The 22,557-nt window shown below is 41.0% G+C and overlaps 1 protein-coding gene across 1 annotated transcript; it reads right to left on the reverse strand.

The window, feature by feature from the left end:
• Nucleotides 1-37: 37 nt before the first annotated feature.
• pla2r1 (phospholipase A2 receptor 1) lies at nucleotides 38-21,960 on the reverse strand. Its single transcript, XM_069525754.1, has 30 exons — nucleotides 21,645-21,960; nucleotides 20,192-20,572; nucleotides 19,927-20,100; nucleotides 18,956-19,120; nucleotides 18,364-18,477; nucleotides 17,348-17,497; nucleotides 16,801-16,995; nucleotides 16,515-16,678; nucleotides 16,310-16,420; nucleotides 13,969-14,081; nucleotides 13,698-13,867; nucleotides 13,407-13,615; nucleotides 12,814-12,959; nucleotides 12,114-12,198; nucleotides 11,877-12,012; nucleotides 11,743-11,778; nucleotides 11,202-11,362; nucleotides 10,271-10,335; nucleotides 9,493-9,596; nucleotides 9,273-9,409; nucleotides 7,367-7,484; nucleotides 7,111-7,250; nucleotides 6,489-6,630; nucleotides 5,338-5,573; nucleotides 3,252-3,432; nucleotides 3,013-3,147; nucleotides 2,492-2,614; nucleotides 2,223-2,399; nucleotides 1,758-1,793; nucleotides 38-1,124 (listed from the first exon to the last, which is right to left on the reverse strand). The coding sequence occupies exons 1-30, from the start codon at nucleotides 21,781-21,783 to the stop codon at nucleotides 907-909; spliced, it is 4,461 nt and encodes a 1,486-aa protein (XP_069381855.1). The 5' UTR covers nucleotides 21,784-21,960; the 3' UTR covers nucleotides 38-906.
• Between the last annotated feature and the right edge of the window lie 597 nt (nucleotides 21,961-22,557).

The raw sequence follows: 22,557 nt of genomic DNA on the forward strand, positions 1-22,557 counted from the left end.
CCATATATATACAAATCTCCACAAACACACTCATCCATTAGGCCTACTTTCAATTTATTAAAAACACAGAGAGTTGTGCAAAATACATCTCATAATTTGCTTTACATCCACAGACAACAGTGAAACAAATAAATCAAATCATCAGTTATGCCTCACACATGTTCTGTCAGTTGAATATATATATAAAAAACATCTGTTATCCATACACAGGCAGTATATTTAAAAAATAAAGTAAAGAAAATACTGATAAGTAACAGTAATATGTAATACTGACAAAACTGCTGTACCATATGTACAACTCCTACAGCTCCAACTAAATGTACAAAATTACATCACAAATATAATTTGTATATTTTTCTGTTTCATCATCAATGTGTCGGTTATTTATGACAACAAAGTTTTTTTTACCCTGACAAGTAGACCACGATTTTCCCCCACCTGGTTGAATATTATTAATATAAACATTTCCATATTATTCAAATTTTTTCCAATAAAGTGTGACCCAATCACACTAAATCCTCTTACTGACAGTAATTGTTTAGTATCTCCTTTACAAAGATCGCTAGCATCCCTTCTTCAACATTTTCATTTGTGTGAACTTTGTTCATCTACTTCAAACAACAGAATTTCAAATGCATTATATTCAGTGTCAATACAGGAAATATCTTCACAAGCACGTCCCATAGAGATGGTTTGAGTAAATGAAAACTGCGGACAGAGGTCGACTGGGGTCCTTCTAACACCTTTCCTTGGATGAACCAAAGAAATATTTTGCTGTCATCGTCTCACCACTGTCCTGAGGAGTCAGCATCAAAGCTTTACAGTGTCTTGTGGCATTCGTACCTGATGGTGAAGCGGATGAGAGATGGAGAACACTTTTAAATAGGAAAGGGGAGCCGCTGAGAGCTATTCTCCTGAGTGAGCCTCCAGGTCCGTCATCAGCACATTTCCATCTGACTCTAAAGACTGGGAGCCTGTTTGTCTGTAATAAGCACTTCCCAGAATCGGGATCCCACGAAAGCGTGCATAGTTCCTCTTGTACACAAACCACATTGCTCCTGCCAGCAGGGCAAAGATGAGTACAGCCACCAGCACTGCTGCAGCAATGACGCCATGATGTGAACCTGAAATACACAACATGATACACAACATATAGTAGTCATGCTTTTGCTTTAATGTGTGGTATGATCACACTCTAGTTGATTACATGTATAAGGATAAAAATATATTTGTATCTCTGCCAAGAAGGTCATGTTTCATTGCCATTTGTGTCTGACTGACAGGATTACTTGAAAACTACTAAAGTGATTTCCATGAAATTTTTTGGAAGGGTGGTTCATGACATAAAGAAAACCTATTAGTTCTGGATTATCAGGTGGATCCAGGAATTTTTTGTTTTTATTTCTTTAACATGGCATGATAGCACGTTTCCAATTAAGACATTTAAATTCACTAGATCTGGATTTTTCATTCGTAAATATCAGTCTCCTAAATATCCCTGATTTATATCATCAACATCCATGAGTTATTCCCTGAGAAATCAACGACAGTTATCTGGATCTGCATCAAAATTGAATGGGTCCAAATAATTTCATGGCTATTCCATGAGTACTCTTTGCATCATCCTGGTAAATAACAAACAGACAAAAACCTCAGCTCCTTGGCAGAGGTAGCACTGCACTCGTGCTAATGGCAACTACAGGACACATTAACTGTGTCTTCAATATATTAATCATTCAAATGAAAGTGCACTTTACCATTCAGTGGTTCCACCTCCACCTCAGAAATCACATCTACAAAAGAAAACATACAGAGAAGTTTAATATAGCTTATCATATATTATCTTAATAATTATCAAATAATCCATGTGAAAACCTTATTTTACATAATTATGTTGATGGGCATTTCCAGCAATTTTGTCCACATTTTATCTGCCACACACCATTTACAATGTTAAAAGATATATATTTCAAAATGTTACACATTTAGTCTTGTCATATCAATAAAGTTGACTGGAATTTGTCTTGGTGAGATCACCCAAACACAGACAAGAGAAACAAATGACAAGAATTTGAGATAAAATCACATCTAACAGCATGAAACACAGAAGTACATTTTTCAGTCTCTAAAGCTAGAAAAGGCCAACAAATATCCCTGTATCTGTTCAATGCAGGGAGACCAATTTTATTTCCGAAGGTCCCATAGCTTCCGATTCAACTTACCTGTGATGGATTTGCAGACAAAGCCGAGCCGCTCATTGCACCGTGACAGGTGCCACACACCGTCACCCACGCTGGTAGTCACACAGGTATCTGCAGTCAGCAGCTTGGAGTCTGGGGCTTTATTAGGCCAGTTGGTGTAATCCATAGGCGAAGCATCCACCCAGGTCATAGAATCAGCTAAAGGCACAGAGGGCACAGTTTGATAAAAACGTGGGTTTGCAGGGAACTGGGATCATTTGATTGGTAGAGGGAGACTGACAGATTCTTACTGTCGATGTTGAAGTACATTCCCAACCACACGGTCTGGTGACGCAGGCCTGATGACCACAGCTGCTCCAGCACAAAACGGTTCTCTGTCTCGCTCTCAATGGTCAGGACATCTGACGTGTTGACTGGAAAGTACAACAACAGCACAACAAACTTACGACTGTGCAGTTTAAAGCAACAGTTTGGAAAATTACAAATGTTTATTTGGTTTGTTCTTTTGTTCTTTTTGATACCACTCTCTTGTTTTGACAGTCAATATAAAACCAGCTTTGCACAGAGATAGTAAAGGATTTTACTGTTTTTAATCAATTTCCTTCTGAGTAACAACTGAACCAGTTTTCTAAAACCGAATCCTATTCTGAGCAGTTCCTCCCTTTGACCTGTAGGGGGAGTAAGCATTCCATGTGGCAGCTAATTCTTAAATTTATTTTTTCATATCATCATATCATCGTCATCTAGACAAATTCAAAATAGAAAAAATGCATGTAATCAATGATTAAAATCACATCCTATGGATGCTTACCTTTCTGCCTGCAGTGCTCTCTCGACTCTTCAAATGTGAGTTTGTCCACCACAGGCTCAAAGTTGTAACAGGCGTGTCCAAATTTCACCCACGTGGACGGACACGCTCCCTCATAGGAGGTAAATGGTTTATTGCCTGTGAGAGGAGGAGAGAAAAGGCAGATTCTTGTATTTTAACAGAAATGTAATAGACGAACTGTCGAGACTTAGATTTTCCTGTTTCACTAAAGAGTCACTGACTCGGTGTGGAGACGTGACACAGGGCTCCTGGTAGCGGAGTTTCACAGTCTGCTCTCCGCCAGCCTCCGCTCACATCCATGTACACACACTCTCCCGTCACAAAGTCGTCATCGTCATCGGCTGCGTCCCAGTGGGTGTACACAGTGTCCCTGCCATCTGACCACTGGTAATTAATGCCACTCTGCAAGGAAGCACAGTCACAAGCACCTCAGTCAAGAAGTCCCAAGTTGTGGTGGCACTCTCCTTGTAACACTTCAGGTTTATTAATAATGCAGGCTAATGCAGCAGTGGATGTTAGTCTATGCATGCACAACAGTTTGCTTATTAGTTTGATTACAGCTAGAAAGAAATCATGTAAATTTAAACCTTTTCTCCTTTTCAGGGAATAACAAACTGATAAACTTAGTTTTCCTGCAGCAATGGAAATATTAAAACATTGAAAGTTAAATGAAAACAATTTCTACAAGTGTCCCAGCTTTTGTTTATGACTAATAATACATCAGTTCTCTCACTCCCTGTTCATTTCTCCCTATGACTAACACTTCCCATTAGGGCTCGTGATACATGAATCTGACTTTCAGAAACCACATGCCTGTGGATAGAGTGCCAGGAGAAAGGAAATCCTAGAGGCACATGAGACAACTAGCTGGCCATCAACAGGCAACGATAGAAAAAATAAACAAAAAAAACCATGAGGATGGTCTTTTAAAGAATCTTTTAGAACATTTTTTCAAAATTTTCTTTATATTTAAGACCTGCTTAAATATTTTCCTTTAGTAAGATTTAGTTCCAAGCTATTTTCTTCGATCCAGAACGCTTCTGTGTAAACACATTAATTCATTGATTCATTATTATTAAAAATCTTAAAACATTTTAAGAATAGGCGACAGTCTTGTGTCGAGGTACAGCAGAGCAACAGAGCACAAAAACTGAGGTATTCAATCGTATGTTATAATTTTTTTCCTGGGTCATGTGTTTAGCTCAGTGTGACACAGGAAACTGACGGCCAGGTTGACAGGGTTAAGATGATGTGTGACATTTGTCATGCACAGACCATGCTTTCATTAAAGAAAAACAAAAAGTATTAAACTACCAGTTTAAAATCAAACTCATGCAAGCAGATGAGTTTTTTCTGCAATTCATGCTCAATGACCAGAATTAAAGAAATCGTTTTTTGGCAAATACACATTCTTGATTTCTTGCTGAAAGTTACGCAACAACACCACTCTCATGTTCTCCTACAGCCAGGGGCATAGCATATCTTAATTCACCAAGGCTTATCCAAGCCTATCTTGGTCTAGCGTAAACTATATCTACTTAATTTAGGATAAACATCTACATTTTGCTGTCGTATTCAATAGGAGAGGTATGTGAGATTTTGGTCGTACACATGTCTATATATTTTAGCCTCTCGTCTACTCGCTAGCATAATTATTATTGTATGCCAACATGTTTCTGTTGTTTTTGTATAGTGTTGTTGTTTTGTATCCTCAACCTATTCATGTGGGCCTTATGACTGCATGCTATGTTGAACTGTGTACTATGTTTTGAGTACTTAATATGTTGATGAATTGAAAATAAAGTTGGATTTGACAAGGATATCAACTCCAAAGATTTTCATTACATTTTGTCAAATCACACAACGCTACATGACAATGAGACTATTAGACAACTGCTCCCAGTCAAGTAAAAGTCCAGCAGATAACTTCCACTACAATATGATGGTTTTTGGTTTTAGTGATAAACTTTTTAAAATTAGAGAAGAAATAACATATTAATTATATTTGTTGATTGATTGTGAGCAGATTTTTTTTAACCTCTGGGCAGAGCCATGCTAGTTTCCAAATTTTTTGTCATTATGCTAAGCTAAGCTGTGGCTCTGTATTTACTATCCAGACATGAGAGTGGTATCGATTGTACACATGGTTAAAAAAAAAAAAAGTAAATGAGTGTATTTCCCAAAATGTCAAACTATTTCTTTAAAAACAAACTGTATTACATCAAACACACACAACATCACATCTCTGGTGCAAACAAACACATGGTGCAGAATCATACAGTACATACTGCACGAGAGGATACATACGTCTTGACTATACAGTCCAATCCAGTGGGGGACTGCCAATCTATTGACAAGGACAGTAAGGAAAGCCTGGTGGTAGGCATCTGTAATGCTCACAAGGTCAGAATCATTGTCTATGCACAAGTGCATGGCGTCGTACCAGCTCATGTTGCCAGACACAACCTTGTAGTTGCGGGTCCTGTACTCAATATTATCAGGGAGAGGGTGGTGATAGGAGTGGGTGGGGGGTTTGGATGTATCTGTATCAAAACAAGAAAGGGGAGAGGTGAGAAGGTGATAAGTCACAATAGGCAAACCCAGGTTTCATACATCAGGTTGAAACACAGTGAGATAGTCGGTACACTGTCCTATCAGAATGCAGATAATGTGGCATTTACAATGAAATTGTACAAAAAGGAAAAAAATAACTAAGCAATATTTGGCATAATTGTACTGTGGTTAATACTCCATCATCCACACTATGACAGGAAGGCCTCTGGTTAGTGCCACAGCCACTTGGCCAGAAGTGCATCCGTCATGATGTGCGTTGTTGCAGAATCAGGTCCAGCAAGTTCAAGAGTAAACTGTGGATCAGTTAAAAAGACTAAGACGTAATTAAAAAGAGAGTTTATCTCCAATATGAAGAATTCTAAACAGAGTTTGTTGGATTTGTTACAGCAGCAGCTCCTCTGGTTCATGAAGCTGGGGATCATGGATAATATCTGCCATTTAGTTGTGAGTGGGACAACTCAGTCAGAGCTCTGTTCAAGGGATTGATAGGCTTTGTTTTTTTTCCTACGTAAAAACCCACACCATCTCTCGGACACAGTCCAACAGAATAATAGTCACCATGTGTGACTGCAGAGGGCGCTGTTGCTCTGTAAATGTTTGATAGTGTTGCTTTAATTGTCTTAAATTTCTCACTGTCTCACTGAAAACAAACACCGGTCAGGACTCAAGATTCCACTTCAAGGTTCTTTTTACGACTTGCAGAGAGAAAAGGAGAAGTCACAGAAGAAGCATAAGAAAGACCATTCAGCATCAGAGAGCGGGAGCGGAAGAGAAAGCTGGCAGCAAGAGGAGAAAAGCAGATGTGCTGAAAACCCCCAGAGAGGCAATAAAAGACAGATAATGACGGAGCAAAACCAAAGACAGAATAACGAACAGGATCTTACCTTGAGGTTTTTGACAGACAAAGCCATACCCAGTCTCACTGCACTTCTCATCGTACCACTTTCCCGTCAGGTGGAAGTTGTGGTTGTTTGACAGAACAATGCACAACGGCTCTTTAGTGAATCCACTGAGCCACTCACCCTCCTGGGAGTGAACATGCAACAGATCAATACACAGATACACACGAACCCATTTTATGAACATATGTTGTCTCAGCTCATTGATGTAAACACGTCAGGATATGTTTGGTGATTGCACAGATTGTTAAAAACAAGTCTTAGAGGACTTGGAAGAGTTATTTTTTCATGTGAGTCTGATTTTAATTAGTAACTTGATACTACGAAAACAGGGAAACATCATGATTCTCTACCAAGCACAAGATGGCAGCGTTATTTTGTGTATTTTTTTTTAAACATTTCTGGATAGTGGGAGGAAGTGGAAACTCATCGTCCATCTTATGTACAGACTAGCTACTCAAAGGTCCATAGTGGCCAAGGATCATATGTAATTTAGTGTAATTTAAAAAAAATTAATTCTTAAAAACCAAATTGACACAGTTAGATGTTGATAAGACAAAACAAATAAGTACATATCCAACAGTCAGGTCAGTTCACAGGAGCTTACAGTGAGAAAGCTTTTTGGTTCAACTGGAGACCAGTTGGTGTAGCTGACTGATTTCCCATTGGTCCACCTCATGATGTCTCCATCACCGAGACCAATCCACACGCCGACAGAGCTGCCCTGCATCAGCATGGTGATGTAGGCTGCAGAAATGTTGGTGGAAAGGAAAATGGACAATTTTACATTCATTTTAAGTTTTTACAACAATAATAATTTTACAATGTAATCTTGTGGGGTGTACTGTTAACTCAGTCACTACCTTGTTCTATCTCATCTTCTATAGCGACCAGTGAGCCTTGGAAAGAGGAGCAGATGGACTGGGCATCTTTCCAACTCTTTCCCTCCTTTGGACTGTCAGGCAGGTGAAGTAAGAGACACTGTCAACACACACACATTAAATTATTTATTTCATTATTATTTACTTCTCACGGCCAGAACTCGTCTAATAGGTGCATTCACTTCTTTACTCTGCATACAGCTCATAAAGGTGGTTGATAACAGTATATGCTTTAAAAAAAAACAGACTGGGGGTTTTAGGCATCAACCTTGAACCACAGACAGGAAACTTTGTTTTATGTTGTTCTCATCTCTGTCACTTCCCTCTTTTCCTGTCAGCGCTCTAATAAAGACATTAAAAAAAGGACATCAATCCATATTTTATGTTCAAGGAGAAGAAGGACGCACATCGCTGCAAGGCTTTAAATTCTGTTTAATATGCTGAACAATGATAGTCGTCCTAAAGACCAAATCTATTTGAAGGCAGAGGCTCTGATCTGGTGCAGCAGAGTAATTAATGAATGAATGTCCATATTACTATTAAGATGCTTCAATATTTTTGATTAACTTTCTACCTGATGATCTGAATTATTGGGAAATGTGTTGCTACTGAAGAAAAAATAAACCTTTGACAAATATGATTTTTTATAAATATTTTTTCCCATCATACCTGATATGAACTAAGAACGTCATGGGCACAGGTGGGGTAAGATGTACCTTAAACTGTAGGTGAGTTAAATGGAGGTTAAGAATATATCTAATATGCCAAATTAATGTTATTTTAAATACTTAGTGGATCACACTATTACGCTCATCTTGGCATATTATTGGATATTTACTGTATTCTTATGTATGAATATATATGCACATATTTGATATTCTGATAAATTTGTATTTTTTCATTCATATCAGATTGTGTGAATATACATGCATGAATATATTATACACATATTTGTAGATTTTTTTTATTAAATTATAATTATATAATTTATTGATTCGCTAATAAAAGATTTGTCATAAAAAAATCCTATCAACCAATATTGTATGTTAATGGAAAAAAATCGACATAACTTAAACGCTGTAGTTATAATATATGTAAATTACACGTTGAGCTCTAATGCTTGATGATTTAAGAAAAGATCGTCTGGTTTTGGTTTTAACTGAGGTCAGTTGGGGTTTTTCACTCTAGCAACATTGTATGTAAAGATAAACATCCTGCTTCAGTCCCGGAAGGGGTTGTGACTAATTTAGACCTGATCTGTGGTGAGGATGCAGTGAAATGAAACTCTCACTTTGCTTTAACTCCCCATTTTGCATTTCTTCGCATGATATGAACTTAAAAATGGTTTATCACACAGTATAATGTAGCTGTGAGAAGATATAAACACATTTGTGTTTAATAATGTACTTTATTTGTCTGCTAAATAAATATTTGATGTCACAGGAAGTGTCAATTACTACATTGTAATTCAAAGACTAGAATCCCACACCTGCGGCCTGCACCCATTGGACGGTACTAGCTGTCAATCACATGGTATCCTCCTCAATGCATACTTTACTTTTTCGCCTATTTGACTGTAAATGGGAACATCATTTACAAAATGAACATCATGCTGTATTGAAGACAATTTGAAACTAGAGATTAAAACTATAAACTCCTTTGGATAATGTTTAATGATGTTATATATCCAGTGAGAAGTACAGTCATTTTCTCATTGACATTAACTGCACTTATTTTTTCAAAGACAGTGTAGTCGCCTTCAGCTTCAGGCACTTAGGTGTGTAATTGCTCAGACAGAATCTCCCCAACAACCTAAGGGACTGTGTATGTATGTGTGTATGTGTGTGTGTGTGTATGTATGTGTGTGTGTGTGTGTGTGTGTCTGAACCTTGTGTCCGAAGTACAACCATTTCTCGGGACATCCTCCGATGTAGTGCGGCTCCCTGGGCATCTCCAACACAGACGCAGTCTTTCTCTTGCACACATATCCATGGAGATCGCTGCATTTATTAGTCGACCACTTTCCTGCAACACGCCACAAAAACCTCCAAATATTCTACCATGTGTACACAGAACATGTATCAATGTGGGATTCTGCATGTGTTTACCTGTTGAAGAGGACATGGTGAAACACAACTCATTTCTCCTCCGGCTATCAACAGCAACCCCTTCAGCCCAGTTCTGAAAGTCTACATTTGTCTTGTCACTCCACCTGCAAACAGATGCACAGATACTTTGTTGGCGTCCTAGCAGATGTTCTGATCTTCATGAAACTGAACAAGAACTTCTACAATAGTTTCTTTTATCGCCCAATATTGTAGCAACAATCTACAAAATGTGAAAAATGCAAGAAAAATTATTTTGGAATCAAATACTAGTCTAGATGACTTGATGATTTAAGAGAGGGTCTGTTCCTCAGCTTTTACAGAGCAGGGCTGGTATTAAACTGACGTCTGCTTGCGGATGAAAACTTGTGAACATGCACAGGAATAGTGGTATCGACTAGATTTATGCCGAATCCTGCCAAGGATATTTTCCTGCAGTGGGCAGAATTTAAATTATGGATGTTTTAACTGACTTCAGACACATATATGAATATTCTGAAGCTTTTAATTTTCTCTTACATCCGCCAAGGAGGTTGTCTCCACCTCTATCAGTTTGTTTGTTGGCTTGCATGTTTATTTGCATGTGGATTTCCTCAAAATTTAGTGGAAGGACGTTGTACAGGTCAGGAAAGAACAGTGGGGGGATAAAATACTTTTTTTTCACTTTCTCAAACAACGTGAGGGTGTTTTTCAACATTTTCATTGATCTTTTTGAACAGCATGTCACCGTCTGCAACAGGATCAGCAAGAAATTGTTTAACAAGCTCCTGAATGTACTCACATGACCTCCTCTCCTGGCTGCCCAACGGACAGGCCGATCCACCACTCATTCGGGCCCAGGGAGAGCTGAATGAAAGAGAGAGAGAGAAGGATGGAAAAACTATACTTTTACCCTCCTACTTTTATCCTCTCCTCACTGGGCTGGACGTTTTTCTCAGTGCCTCTCTGACATGAGCGGCCATTCAGGCGCTCTCCTTGGCAAGTGCCTGGGCGTCTTTCATCGCCTCGTTTTGTTCCCTTTATCCCTCACAAGCCTCCACACCACAAGAGATTTCTTTACTCGGGTCCAAAAGGCTTCGGCCAAACAATCGGCCTTTTTCTCGCTCCCTGTGTGCAAAGGCGCTCGAGCATGAACGTGTCAACATATGAGGAACGCTTCAGCTTTTCAGTGCGCGTCTGTAAACACTTGAGGTTGTATGAGGGATGAGTGTTCACACTTGTTCAGTTGTGTTCACATTTGTTCAAGCACGTGTACATTTCTTTGGCTCTGCACTTAGAGATAATACTATGCTTTAACATGAGCCAAGACTGACTTTTAACATTTTTTTAAATTTGTTAATAAGTTGTACTGTCCTGTTAATTGAAGAAGTTATTGATATGAAAACATATATTTTCAAATAGTTTGCTTTACAGATAATCATGTTAGACACACTTGTACTGTACAAACATATAAGTTTTTATCATGGGTCATATTCATCACTTTCTCCGGCGTAGTATTTCTGAAGAAATGGATGCTGCCACATGTGTGTGCTCTGTGTGCATCACGTTCTCTTATCACCAGATTCTCATTTGTATTTCACTTTGAATTTGACTTAACTGCACAAAATGATTCTTTAAACAGCAAAGATAGCCAGACTGAATAGAATAGAATAATGACAACACTGAATTTCCGGCAGTCTGTGTACAGTATATGAGTAGCGGCGGTAACACACCCGCCGCAAGCGTTCCTTTACGAAGTGCTGCTCCTCTCTGGAGTGAATGGACAGAAGGTAGGATCCCATCATCTGGCAGGCCAGAGACACAGTGTCCCAGTCAAACGGCTGCTTCGCCAGCAGGTACTCAGCTCCGCGGTAAAACACCCAGGGCTCGCTCTCTGTGGCGGAGCACGGACGACAGTCTTAAAACAGGACCCTTCTTTTATTCATAGAATAATAACACATATAATAATGATACAGTAATGAATTGATGTTAGGACCGGTGCTGTCTCCCATTCAATGATGCCCTTGCACTGTTAAAAAAATGATGTAATTTTTAAGTTAAATCAGAGCGTAACTATAATTACTGCATCCCTATCTGTACAGATTAATTTAACATATGTAGAAGACTGAAGGAATATAACTAAAGATATTGAGTCTCCACGTGGTTGGTTTTTTAGACACTAAGGTCATATTTTTCCTGGCTTGCACTGCTTCATACACTTTAACCGAGTGCAAAGTTTGTGTCTGTCGAAAGCAAAAAAGGTTTTATACTCACCCTCGGTGTACCAGTAGGGTTTTTTCAGTTTTTCACCTGCGACATAGATCAGAGTTTAGTGAAATCCTATGAGAAGAATCTGGTGTTGATCGTGTTAAGCCAGTGTGGACAGAAGAGATAGTGATGCTGTTCACCTCTGGGCAACTTGCAGACCCACTCATGTTTGGTATCACAGGGCTGCGGCGTCAGAGTGTTGGTCAGGTCACTGTACACGGCACAGTCCCTCCTGTCGTCCTCCTCGTTCTTGTCCTCTATGAAGGACGTCACCACCTGCGCGAAAAAACAGACACAAGACAAAATCCTGTAATGGATGAATCTGAATTTAAATGAGGGTAAATGAGACACAGTAGTGGACTTGACTGTGGGCTTACTAGGGAGCCGTCGGACCACTCCCAGGCTCCGGGATATTCAGGGTCTCTCTTGTTTAAACCCACCCAGAACCAGCGACCCTGCGTTCTGAAAAGAGCGGAGCAGAAGAAAAATCACACTGCAACACAAGTCCATCTGAGCAAGTATTTCAGTTTAATAAATACATTTTATACTTTTATCTTGTTGTACTTGGACCAGCATGGACAATCTTATAACTTCATAGGTAATTGTTTAGGTGACATAGTGTAAACCGTCAATTTTCTATAAATTACAAAGAATAATAATAATAATAACTTTCATTTATATAATGCCTGTAAAGGTACAAAAAGCTGATTTATAAAGTGAGGAAATGAAAATGAAAAAAAACAAAGCAAGGATTGAAAACAATAGTAGAAATGCTAGCTGGGGAAAAACTAGTGGTCAAAAGCCTACTACTAGTCATTAAGAAGTTTTTCAAAAGTGACCCTTCCTTGTGATGTAAAGTCAGAAATATAAAATGGATATGTTAAATCTTATTATCTCAGCCTATACACATAAGTTACAAAGCTTCAAAGTCGTGTTTTCCCTGTAGAAACATAATCATCTGTGACAGATAACAAAACAATAAATTCTGTTCTCACTGAAAAGAAAACGTCTCAACCGATGCATTCATCAGTTCACATAACATTCCTGCATTGACGAGGCCCAGAGGGCTGTACCAACCCTTCAAACATGGTACTGAGCAGCTGCTTAACAAACACCTGCTCCTCATAGTGGTAGAAACTGGCGAGCTGAGCCCCGAGGGCCTGGCAGAAGAAGTCTGCTTCCACCCACGAGCGTTTCATCAGGACCTTCTCGTCATGGAACACCTAGAGGAGCAAACGCACGCTGTCATTTAGTACTTATCACACTGAGGTTTGATCACGTCATAATTCTTCCAGTAAGTTTGCTTGTAATTTGTTATTTGATGGTATAAAACAGGAAGAAACGTTATGAATGACAGCTGAGACTGACTCTTGATCGGACAAGCACATGCAGATGAAACCGCGATACCAGGGCTCCGCCCCTCGATCACTACTGCGCAGAATCTGTCTCCAAATCACATATTTGACAGAATGTTTGAATTACGGAAATTTTAGCTTCATTTCTGGACAGTGGGAGGAAGTGGAGACACACATCCGTTTTTATATTCACTCTATGGTGTAATCTAAGTAACTTCCCCTCACACAAGCTGATTTAAAAACAGATTTTGGTGAGAGGACGAATCTGAAACGTGACTCACGACAGAGAGGAGCAGAGAGAAAAAATGATGCAACCTTAAAACAGTCGAGGAGCCCAGACTGTGATTCCCACCCTGGAGGACAGGGGGCGTGAGCATCGATGTGGTGCTCTGGCAGCTGGAGATCGTGGTAACTGCTCACACTCTGCTTGCACACCGACAAGGCTTTGAAGGACTTGCAGTCTTTCACCTCCCAGTGTCCCAGAGCAGGTCCGCCTGACATCGCAACACAGCCACTGCTGCTGGCTGAGGACAGGAACACGGAAAGAAGGAGGGTAAACACACATGGTTTTGATTTGCAAAGACATTTTATTCAAAAACAGGCTACCTGGCTGGTGTTTGTTCCAGTTTGTGAAGGTGAGAGGAAAAGAGGAACTGTTGTGAAGAAGCCAGCTGTACTCTCCTGTCTCCTTGTGATCCATGAGGCCGATCCAGTAATACAAGCTACTGTTAGCTCCTCTCTCACTCAGCAAACTGTTGACAAACGCCTGCTCGAACCTGCCGACATGACGAGGAGGACGGGTGAAGAGACTCTTTGTTGCTGCAAACTAATTTATTGTCATGAGTCAAACTAATAAATCATTTACTCAATGAATCACCTGTTTTCCACAGTTAGAAGAGGGGCCTTGCAGTAATATCCCATCTGTGCATCTTCACAGCTCTGCTCATGGCTCGTCACCATGTAGCAGGAGTGACCATGTCGCTTCCAGCCCTGAAAAAAAAAAGTAATAATACAATAATGAAACAACTTCATATATGTTGTATTTATAAAGTTGCTGCAGTCTTGTTCTATAATGTACAAGTCGGTCTGAGCTCAGAATGAATCAATGAGCTGCAGATCTGTGGTCGACCACAAACAAATCCACATATGGACACTGGAGAAGAGTTAAAATATGTTTGATTCATCGTGAAACTGTAGCAGCTCAGCGGACGTCACCTTTGTATGTGGCCCAGTAAGCATTTACGTTCACATAGCAAAAAGAATCGTCTCAGACCACCTCCGAATATGGTCGGAGTGATCAGATCTCAGGACATATTTGAACTTAGCTGAACGCTTGTGATCAGATCACTCAGGGCGGATGTTTACACCAGGTCTGCATGGGATCTAAAATGTGTGTGTATGGCACTGACAGTATTGCATTGGCAGTGTCAGTTAACTATGATACAGGCTCCTACAGGCCACTTATTCTGCAGAGTATCTTGATTTAATAATTTAGAGTTGACTTTATTCTGAAAACCCAATGTGCTCACACTTGAGGCAGGAAAACTGAGATAAAAGTTGTACAACTGCAGTGGATGAGAATTTCAATAGTTATCTTTCCATGAGCCAAAAAATTGTTTAAGTTTCCATTTTGCCCTGATGATGGCGCTATGAGAGAGGGTATTAGAATGAATCCTCTCAGACTGTCTGTATTAGCACATCTGCAGCAACAACAGTTTCACACGAATCCAAAAGAGGAGAGAAGAAGTCACAGATAACCAGACGTTAGAAATCCAACCTCTCGTCTTCAATAATTAATGTATTTAACAATCTGTCCGATCACCGTTGAGATATCTTTGTCTGGAGCAAAGTGACTGAGAGTGACATCCACAGAGCCACACTGCTTAAAATAAATATTGAGTTTGTATTTCAAAGAACTTAAAAGTGTCCTTTTGGGATCAGTTCCAAAAATTTGAGAGTAATGTTGACTCTACAATAGAAAATTGTCAATTCCACCCTCGCCTGTGTTGGGTGGTGTGGTCGCCCATCTACCCCCCGTCCTCTCCGTACTTGGGGTCCAGAGGCCAACACTAACATTTACTTAGTTACAATTCTAAAACTGGGGTGTGAAATCCATTTGTCCTGCTGACAGAGACATTTTAACAACAAGTGAACCATTCCACATCGTCAACTTGCACTGAGCGATCATACAACACAGACACTATCGAGACTAAAGAAGAAAATATAGCTTTGTTTGATAAAAACACAAGAGACTGCTCGAGCATGTCCACTCATATTGTGCCTTCAGGGCCATATTTTTGACTCATGTTCCAGAGAGGTAGCCCGATGACTCAGGGGTCTGATATTCTTGTAAACAGAGTCAAGGAGCAACATGAATGCCAGACAATACGTCAGCAGTCGAGTGAATCAGCTTATTGTGCTTCTGAAGGGGGGGCAACAAGCTCAGAAGTTGAGCTGCAGCAGGCGTGTGGCTCCTCCTGGTGCACGTCCTGCTCTGTATGGAGCTATTGTAACGCAGCTCGGCACGTCATCCCTGCATTTTTCTCCCTCAGAACATGGACACAGAATTAAAATGTCAACAAATCAGATTTTCTTGCAAATCATTCAGTAATGTGAGGAGCTGAAAGGGACATTTTCACAGTGTGAGAGCAACACACTCTGTTTTCATGCAAGTGGGGAGACACAAGAATATACAGGTGCGCCAAAGAGGTAATGTTTTTGTTTGTATGGAAAAACTAATGGATGGATCACCATGAAACTTGGTGGAAGGATGTTATATAGGTCGGGATGATTTACATTTTGGTGTTTTTATAACTTCCTTTAACACTGTGAGGCGTTTTTTTTTTTACATTTTTATTGATCTCTCAGAGAATAATTCATGAATCTTGATGAAAAGTCAGGCATGTTAAAGGGGCTGATATTTATGTATAGGTTTGTGCAGTTCGGTGCAAATGTGGTTCCATAAAGGGACTGCTGGGCCTTGGCAGAGATTTGCATCTTGTGCTTGTAGATGTTACCTTTGCTCTTTAATGTACCACATTGTGGTTAAAGTCTTATCAGGTGACAATTGAGTAAATTTTTAAGTCTTATTATGAGAAAGGTTGTTTATTAATCAAGGTTGGAATACTGTACAGTACCAGTGTAACTGGGGGTTTCCTCTTTTTGCTCAAAGGCACTTTAGCCAATGGATCAAAAAAAAAGTGCATTTGTGCTCCTACCTCAGGACAATCCTCGTCCCAGGATCCAGAGGGACGACCTGGATTCTGGCTCTTTCTTCTGCACACAGCCGGCAGTCGCTCATCACATGATGCTAAGAGCCAGGTACCTTCCTGTGAAAGGAGAGCAACCGCTTACAAACAATGAAAAAACATCGGAGCTGTTACAATCTGATCATGAGCTTCAAGATAACGTGAGGTTTCCCACCTTCCTGTCTGCTTTGGCACAGAGCGTTGCGTCCGTCAGGTTGTGAGGAGGGTGATACTGATGCCAGAGAGTGAGAGTCACCGGTGAGCCATCAGACCACTCTACAGTCGGCGATGATGCCCTCTTCCGAAGACCGATCCACACCTTCGTACCGTTCCCAGAAACTGAGAAACACGGAGATACGCACACAAAATGGCATTCAAACCACAAATATAGTGCTGATATATCCCAACAGTGTCTTTGTCAACCAGAAAATCATGTATCTGTTTTGCACGATGCTCCTTACAGTTAGCCAGCAGCTTCAGCAGCACCTCCACCTCAGACAGTGTGTTGAGGCTGGTGAGGTTAGCGCCCTGGGAGCTACAGGCCCGGGTGGATTCCTCCCAGCTTCCTGCCTCTGATTCTGACAGGACTCTGTAGCAGAAGCCATTATGAGGCCACCAGCCATTTGCACACTCTGTATGGACATACTGCCAATTCTCTGTGAGAGGAAGAAGAACCAGGAGAGGAGAGGAGGAGAAATCAGAAGAGTACAGACCAAAATAACAACACACATTCACAGCAGACATTGTTTGGTCTCGCCCGCCGACGGCGCTGCAAAGAGACGGGTCAGAAGTTCATTTCCCAGGTGCAGTGCAGCTGTTCAGCCCACGAGCTACAAGAGCTAAAAAAAAAAAAAGTATCCAGCACAATGTGCACTCTGACGGATAATTTACCCCTGACACAGTCAAGACACCTGTGAAGATGAAGGGGAGCAGTTTGCATGTCAAGTGTTAATGTGTGTCTGAGTGTGTGTGTGTGTGTGTGTGTGTGTGTGTGTGTGTGTGTCTCACCCAGTGGCTCTGCTCTCCTGGTGTTGTTGGGTGTTTTCTTACAAATGTAAGGCAGCGCGGACTCACAGGAGAGGCTCTGCCAGTGACCCTCGAAGGCTGAGTTGTACACTCCACACTGTCTGTTGTCTTTCAGTGGGCTGGCAGGTAGAGCTGATGGGAACACAGTGACGGGAGGAATTCAGACCCTATGACCCCGTTCAGACCTGGTGTCAACCTCTGTTCTGAGTGATCTGATCACAAGTGGTCAGACTACAGGTCTAAACTACAGTATAAACTGTGTATAAAAAAGGCCTGAACGCACCCAGATCTGTCCTCAACGTGTCCTGGGATCAGATCACTCTGACCACACATGTGGCCACATTTTTTTTGCTGTGTGAATGTAAATGTAACCACATATGAAGGACTAACTTCTCAGCTGACGTCCTCTGACCTGCTTCATAATGAATCAAACATATTTCTTCTCTTCTCAGTGCCCACATGTCTCTATCTCTGGCTTGTGCCAACACACAGACACCGACAGACACACCGTGTCATCGGACACATCTGTAAACTCAGACTGGGAAAAACACAACTTAATTTGGTCACTGTAAACACAAATGACATCCGTGTTTATTTATAAATAGAGCAGTCAAGGGAGATCCGATTCACATGTAGTCACAGGAGACACTTTCAGGGCGGATGTTATTCCCAGGTCTGAATCTGGCCAGAGGTTTGTTTTTAACCTTCTCTGGTTTGCTTTTTACTTCGTCCTTGTTTAGGGTTCCCCAAAGCCTCAAACAAATGTTTATTAAAAACTGTAATAAATCAACCAATTTCTCTTTTCTTCAAAGTTTATCAAACTTCAATGCATCCATTTGCCACATACTGCACATTCATACATAATATGCATTTCATTGCCCACAGAGAATTACCATCATAACCCCTGTGTTGTGTGGGAAAACATTGTGCTACAAGTAAAAAGCTGTTGTCAAGGACACTCAGAACTATTGGCCCTGGATAAAACAAATAATCAGTACCTGTGGTAAAATTGACCAATGACAGAGGTGCTCCATCAGACCACTGCCAGCCACGACCCTCCTTCAGGTGGTGAAGCCCAATCCACACCATCACTCCCACACTTGCCAGTCGATCTAATGCAAGATACAAAAACATGCATGTTGTGGATGATGTAAAATCTTCTCTGAGCAGAATACAGAGATAAATTAAACACAAGGTTATGGAAGAAGACAAAAAAAACTGAAAGGGAAAGAGGGTGAGGAGGAAAGCTCATGTGAGGCAGGATGAACTGGAATGGAACCCAACACAGTACATATCTCTGACAAGGGCCCTATCTCGAGATAATGATAATGGAACAACACTACATCCAGCCCTTTGTTTGCTTTAGCACCATATTCTACTACTGTGCAGCAGCTGAAAAAATGTACCCCCCTATGAATCCACATTTAAATGACCTAAATTGCACCCACTTATAGAAATCAAACCATCCATGAATTATTCCCTGGGAAATCGAATCAGGGCAAAATGATGAAAAAACCCATTTGTCATTCTTGTTTCATGAAAATCTTGTCAGTAGTTTTTGTGTAATCTTTAAACCAACCAGATACGTACCTCTGATGTACCTGTGCTCTGCCAAGCTGGTGATGCTGAGCAGATTTCCACCTTGAGCCTGGCAGGTTGACTGCGCCTGACTCCAGGTCAGGATGGTGTACAGGTTGAACTGGTAACATGCATGCAGCTCCTGGTTTGACTCCCAGAAATGCTCACAACTGGTATCTATGAGTAAAGGTATGATTTTTAAAAAAAAGCAAAAAGGAAACTGATATGTGGAGAGGTGGCATGATATTATTTTGTATTCGTGGGGAGAGGGTGAAGGGAAATGTGAAATGCAGCAAAGGACATTATGATCACAGCATGCATCTTAACCATCCATCACCAGAAATACTTTCACAAATAAATTTCAGTGAAAAAAAAAACAATTATTTTTATATGGCAAAAAGTATGTGAACACTCTACCACCCAATAATTACATATCTACATAATACTTGGTTCCTTTCAAGATCCGGGGACATTCACGTGTTCCAAAATTCTAGAAAAAGTTTCTCTCTACAAGACTTTATCATGTGCCAACTGGGATAACCCCTTATTCAGCTGTAGTAGAGATGTGGAGGTTGATTATTGATGTTGGGGGAAAGAGAATGTGGTGGAAACTTCAGCGGGTCAGAGGACACCAGCTGAGTAGGAGGTCTTTCATATGTGGCCCATGACGCATTCGTGTTCACACAGCGAACAGTATGTGGCCGCATGCGTCCCAGACCACATCCGGACATGGTCCTGGGAATGTTTCTGACCACTTGTGATCGGATCACTCAGGACAGATGTTAAGACCAGGTCTGATCAGGGTCCTAAAGGTCACAGGTTTAGGTTCAAGGCTCTGTTTAGGTCAGTTCCACAGCAAACACAGAAAATCTCTTCATTGTGGGTTTTGGATTTGTGCATGGGAGGATTACAATGTTTGGGGATGTCCACATACATGTACTTGCGGCACTTTTCTTCCTGCCTCTGTTGTGTCTGTGTTTTACCTTGGACTGGACAGAAGCCCCATCTTTCAGCTTCATCATAGCGAGTAGTGGTAGAACACCACTGCAGCTGGTCCTCACGCCCCTCACTCGTGCACTCAGAAAACCATTTGTTGTTGTATTTAAAGGGGAAAGCGCAGGGCATGCCATGTGCATTCCCCAACAAAGTGTGGATATCTGCAAGTAAAACACCAGGTCCATTTTAAAAACGTGTTAAATGTCACCAATGAGCTGTTGCATTAAAATGCAGGATATTTCAGGAGTTTACCTTCATATGGATACGAACAGGGCCCTTCTCTAGCTGTGTTGTACCTTTTCCACACATGATGAGAGTTTTTCTTTACCACCAACAAACGTCCGGCCACGGCAACCTTCCACTGGGACGCCCCGTACAGCATCTTTCCACTGCAGCGCCACCACAACACGGGCAGGGTCATGTCGCACTCGAACGTGCCCAGGGGCTGCGTCGTGTCTGACATGTTGAGACCCAGGCACGTGCTGGTGCCCACGTTGAAGAGGCGGTGTTGGGAGACCCACTTCCACAGCATGCGGCGTGTGGGCCGCTCGCAGTCCTCCAGCACCAGGTTAGAGCGGTCCACCGTGACGCAGCGCTTCAGCGGCTCACTCTCCAGGATGAAGATGCCCTTTTCTGGAGAGAGATTGGTGAAGGGCAGGGAGAGGAGGATGAAGAGGGGTGAGAGATTCAGAAGAGGAACAAGAGGGGAGAGCATAATACAATGTATGGCCTAAAGTGTCTTTATATGATATACTGCATATTTATAGTTCACCTCTTTAATGTTTCTTCACCAAAGTGAAGCCATATTTTCCAAAGATCTTTCAACAGATTTATGAAGTTCTTATTTTTAAGTAAGTTATCACCACCAAAACAATGTGATATTGAAGCTAGATAAAGGTCTAGAGGAAACTTATTTTATTTTAAATTATTTTCTGTGTCAGTGGATGCAAAACATAGGATTATACTCATGGTATACAAATGTCACAGCTGGAGAAATGTTCTCTTCCTCCAGGTCACTGTTGCACACTGAAGGATTGGATTCTTTATTTAATGGATCAATCAGGTATTTTGTCAATAAAATATAAACTAAGAAAATATGATTTTCTTGAAATAACTTATTTAAAAAAAGGTTTTCTAGAAATAATCTATACAAGAAAATCTGGTTTACGTGAAACAGTCAAATAAAGTAAAGAAAAAAGTTTTCTCGACTACTCCATTCAAGAAAATTGACGATTTATTTCATATAATCTATTTTAAAAAATATTGTCTTGCAATAATCTATTCAACAAAATACTGTTTTCTTGAGATTATCTCATCAAAACAGTTTGGTTTTCCTGAAATAATTGGTGAATGAATGTATTTCATAATGTTTATGTCTTTGTGTGTCTTCGTGATTGTGTTTTTATAATGTACTACTGTGATTGTTCAGGGATAATTCAACTTTATGACTGATTATAAATCTCAAACTGTCCAGAGGCCACCAGGCGTCTTGTGAGAGCTTCACTGACCCTCCAGGAAACTGGGTCATTTCAAAACACAGCTCCGAGCGCAGTACTGTGTGGAACATGTTGTAATGATTAATCTGTTTTCTTTCTCTCGCTTCCAGTCCAGTTTACAGCTGCACGTTCGAAACACAAGGAAACTTCACACAGAGAAGACGTGGAGTCATTCAGCTGGAGGCATTAGCAGCAGATGAAGAACTTACTGTAAAACTGTGAGAGCTGGTTCCTCTCCAGCAGCTCATCGTCCTCCACACACATGCAGCTCCTCCACAGTAACACCGCCACACAAAGAGTCGCCACCGCGGAGAAAGAGTCGCTGCAGCGGAACCACCGGGTCGACATGTCGGCGGAGAGAAGCGGTGAGGAAGCGCAAGCGTCCGCACATTCCGAGACTCCCGCCCGGACACTGAGGCTCCTGCTGCTCGGTGTTTACTTCCAGAGGCGAGAGGGAAGTTTGGCGAAGTTTAGACGAGCAGCGACGTCACGTCTGACGGAGGAACTGCTGCTGCTGCTGCACGGTCTGAGCCGAGCCGAGCTAAACTGAGCTAAACTGAACCCAGCCAAGCTGCAGGCTGCACACCAGACTGAGACTGAGGGACCTCTGTAAACAAACAAATAGTTACAGAAAGAGACAGACAGACAGACAGACAGACAGAGACAGAAAGAGAGAGACAGACAGACATAGAGAAAGAGAGAGATAGACAGACAGACAGAGAGAGAGAGAGAGAGAGACAGAAAGAGAGAGAGAGACAGACATAGAGAAAGAGATAGATAGATAGACAGAAAGAGAGACAGACAGACAAAGAGATAGACAGAAATACAAAGAGACAGACAGAGAGACAGACAGGCAGACAGACTAATATATAAATAGATAGTCTACAAGAAATAACAAGCAAAGATTAATAATAAGAATACATTTTTTTTAAATAAAATCTCAGAGAAAAGTAGCTTAAGAGTGAGAGTTGTTTATGCTGTTAACTGTTCTTTATCATAAGAGTGTGTGTACGTACTTCTGTGTTGGGCTGAAAGTTCAAATTTTCATGCTGAGTTCCTCTTTAAACAATGTTCCTCTGCACCTAATCTAATCAGTGGCATGAATATCTGTCAGGGGATTTG

Source organism: Paralichthys olivaceus, chromosome 1 (genome assembly GCF_024713975.1).
Source record: "Paralichthys olivaceus isolate ysfri-2021 chromosome 1, ASM2471397v2, whole genome shotgun sequence".
NCBI classification, from domain to species: domain Eukaryota; kingdom Metazoa; phylum Chordata; class Actinopteri; order Pleuronectiformes; family Paralichthyidae; genus Paralichthys; species Paralichthys olivaceus.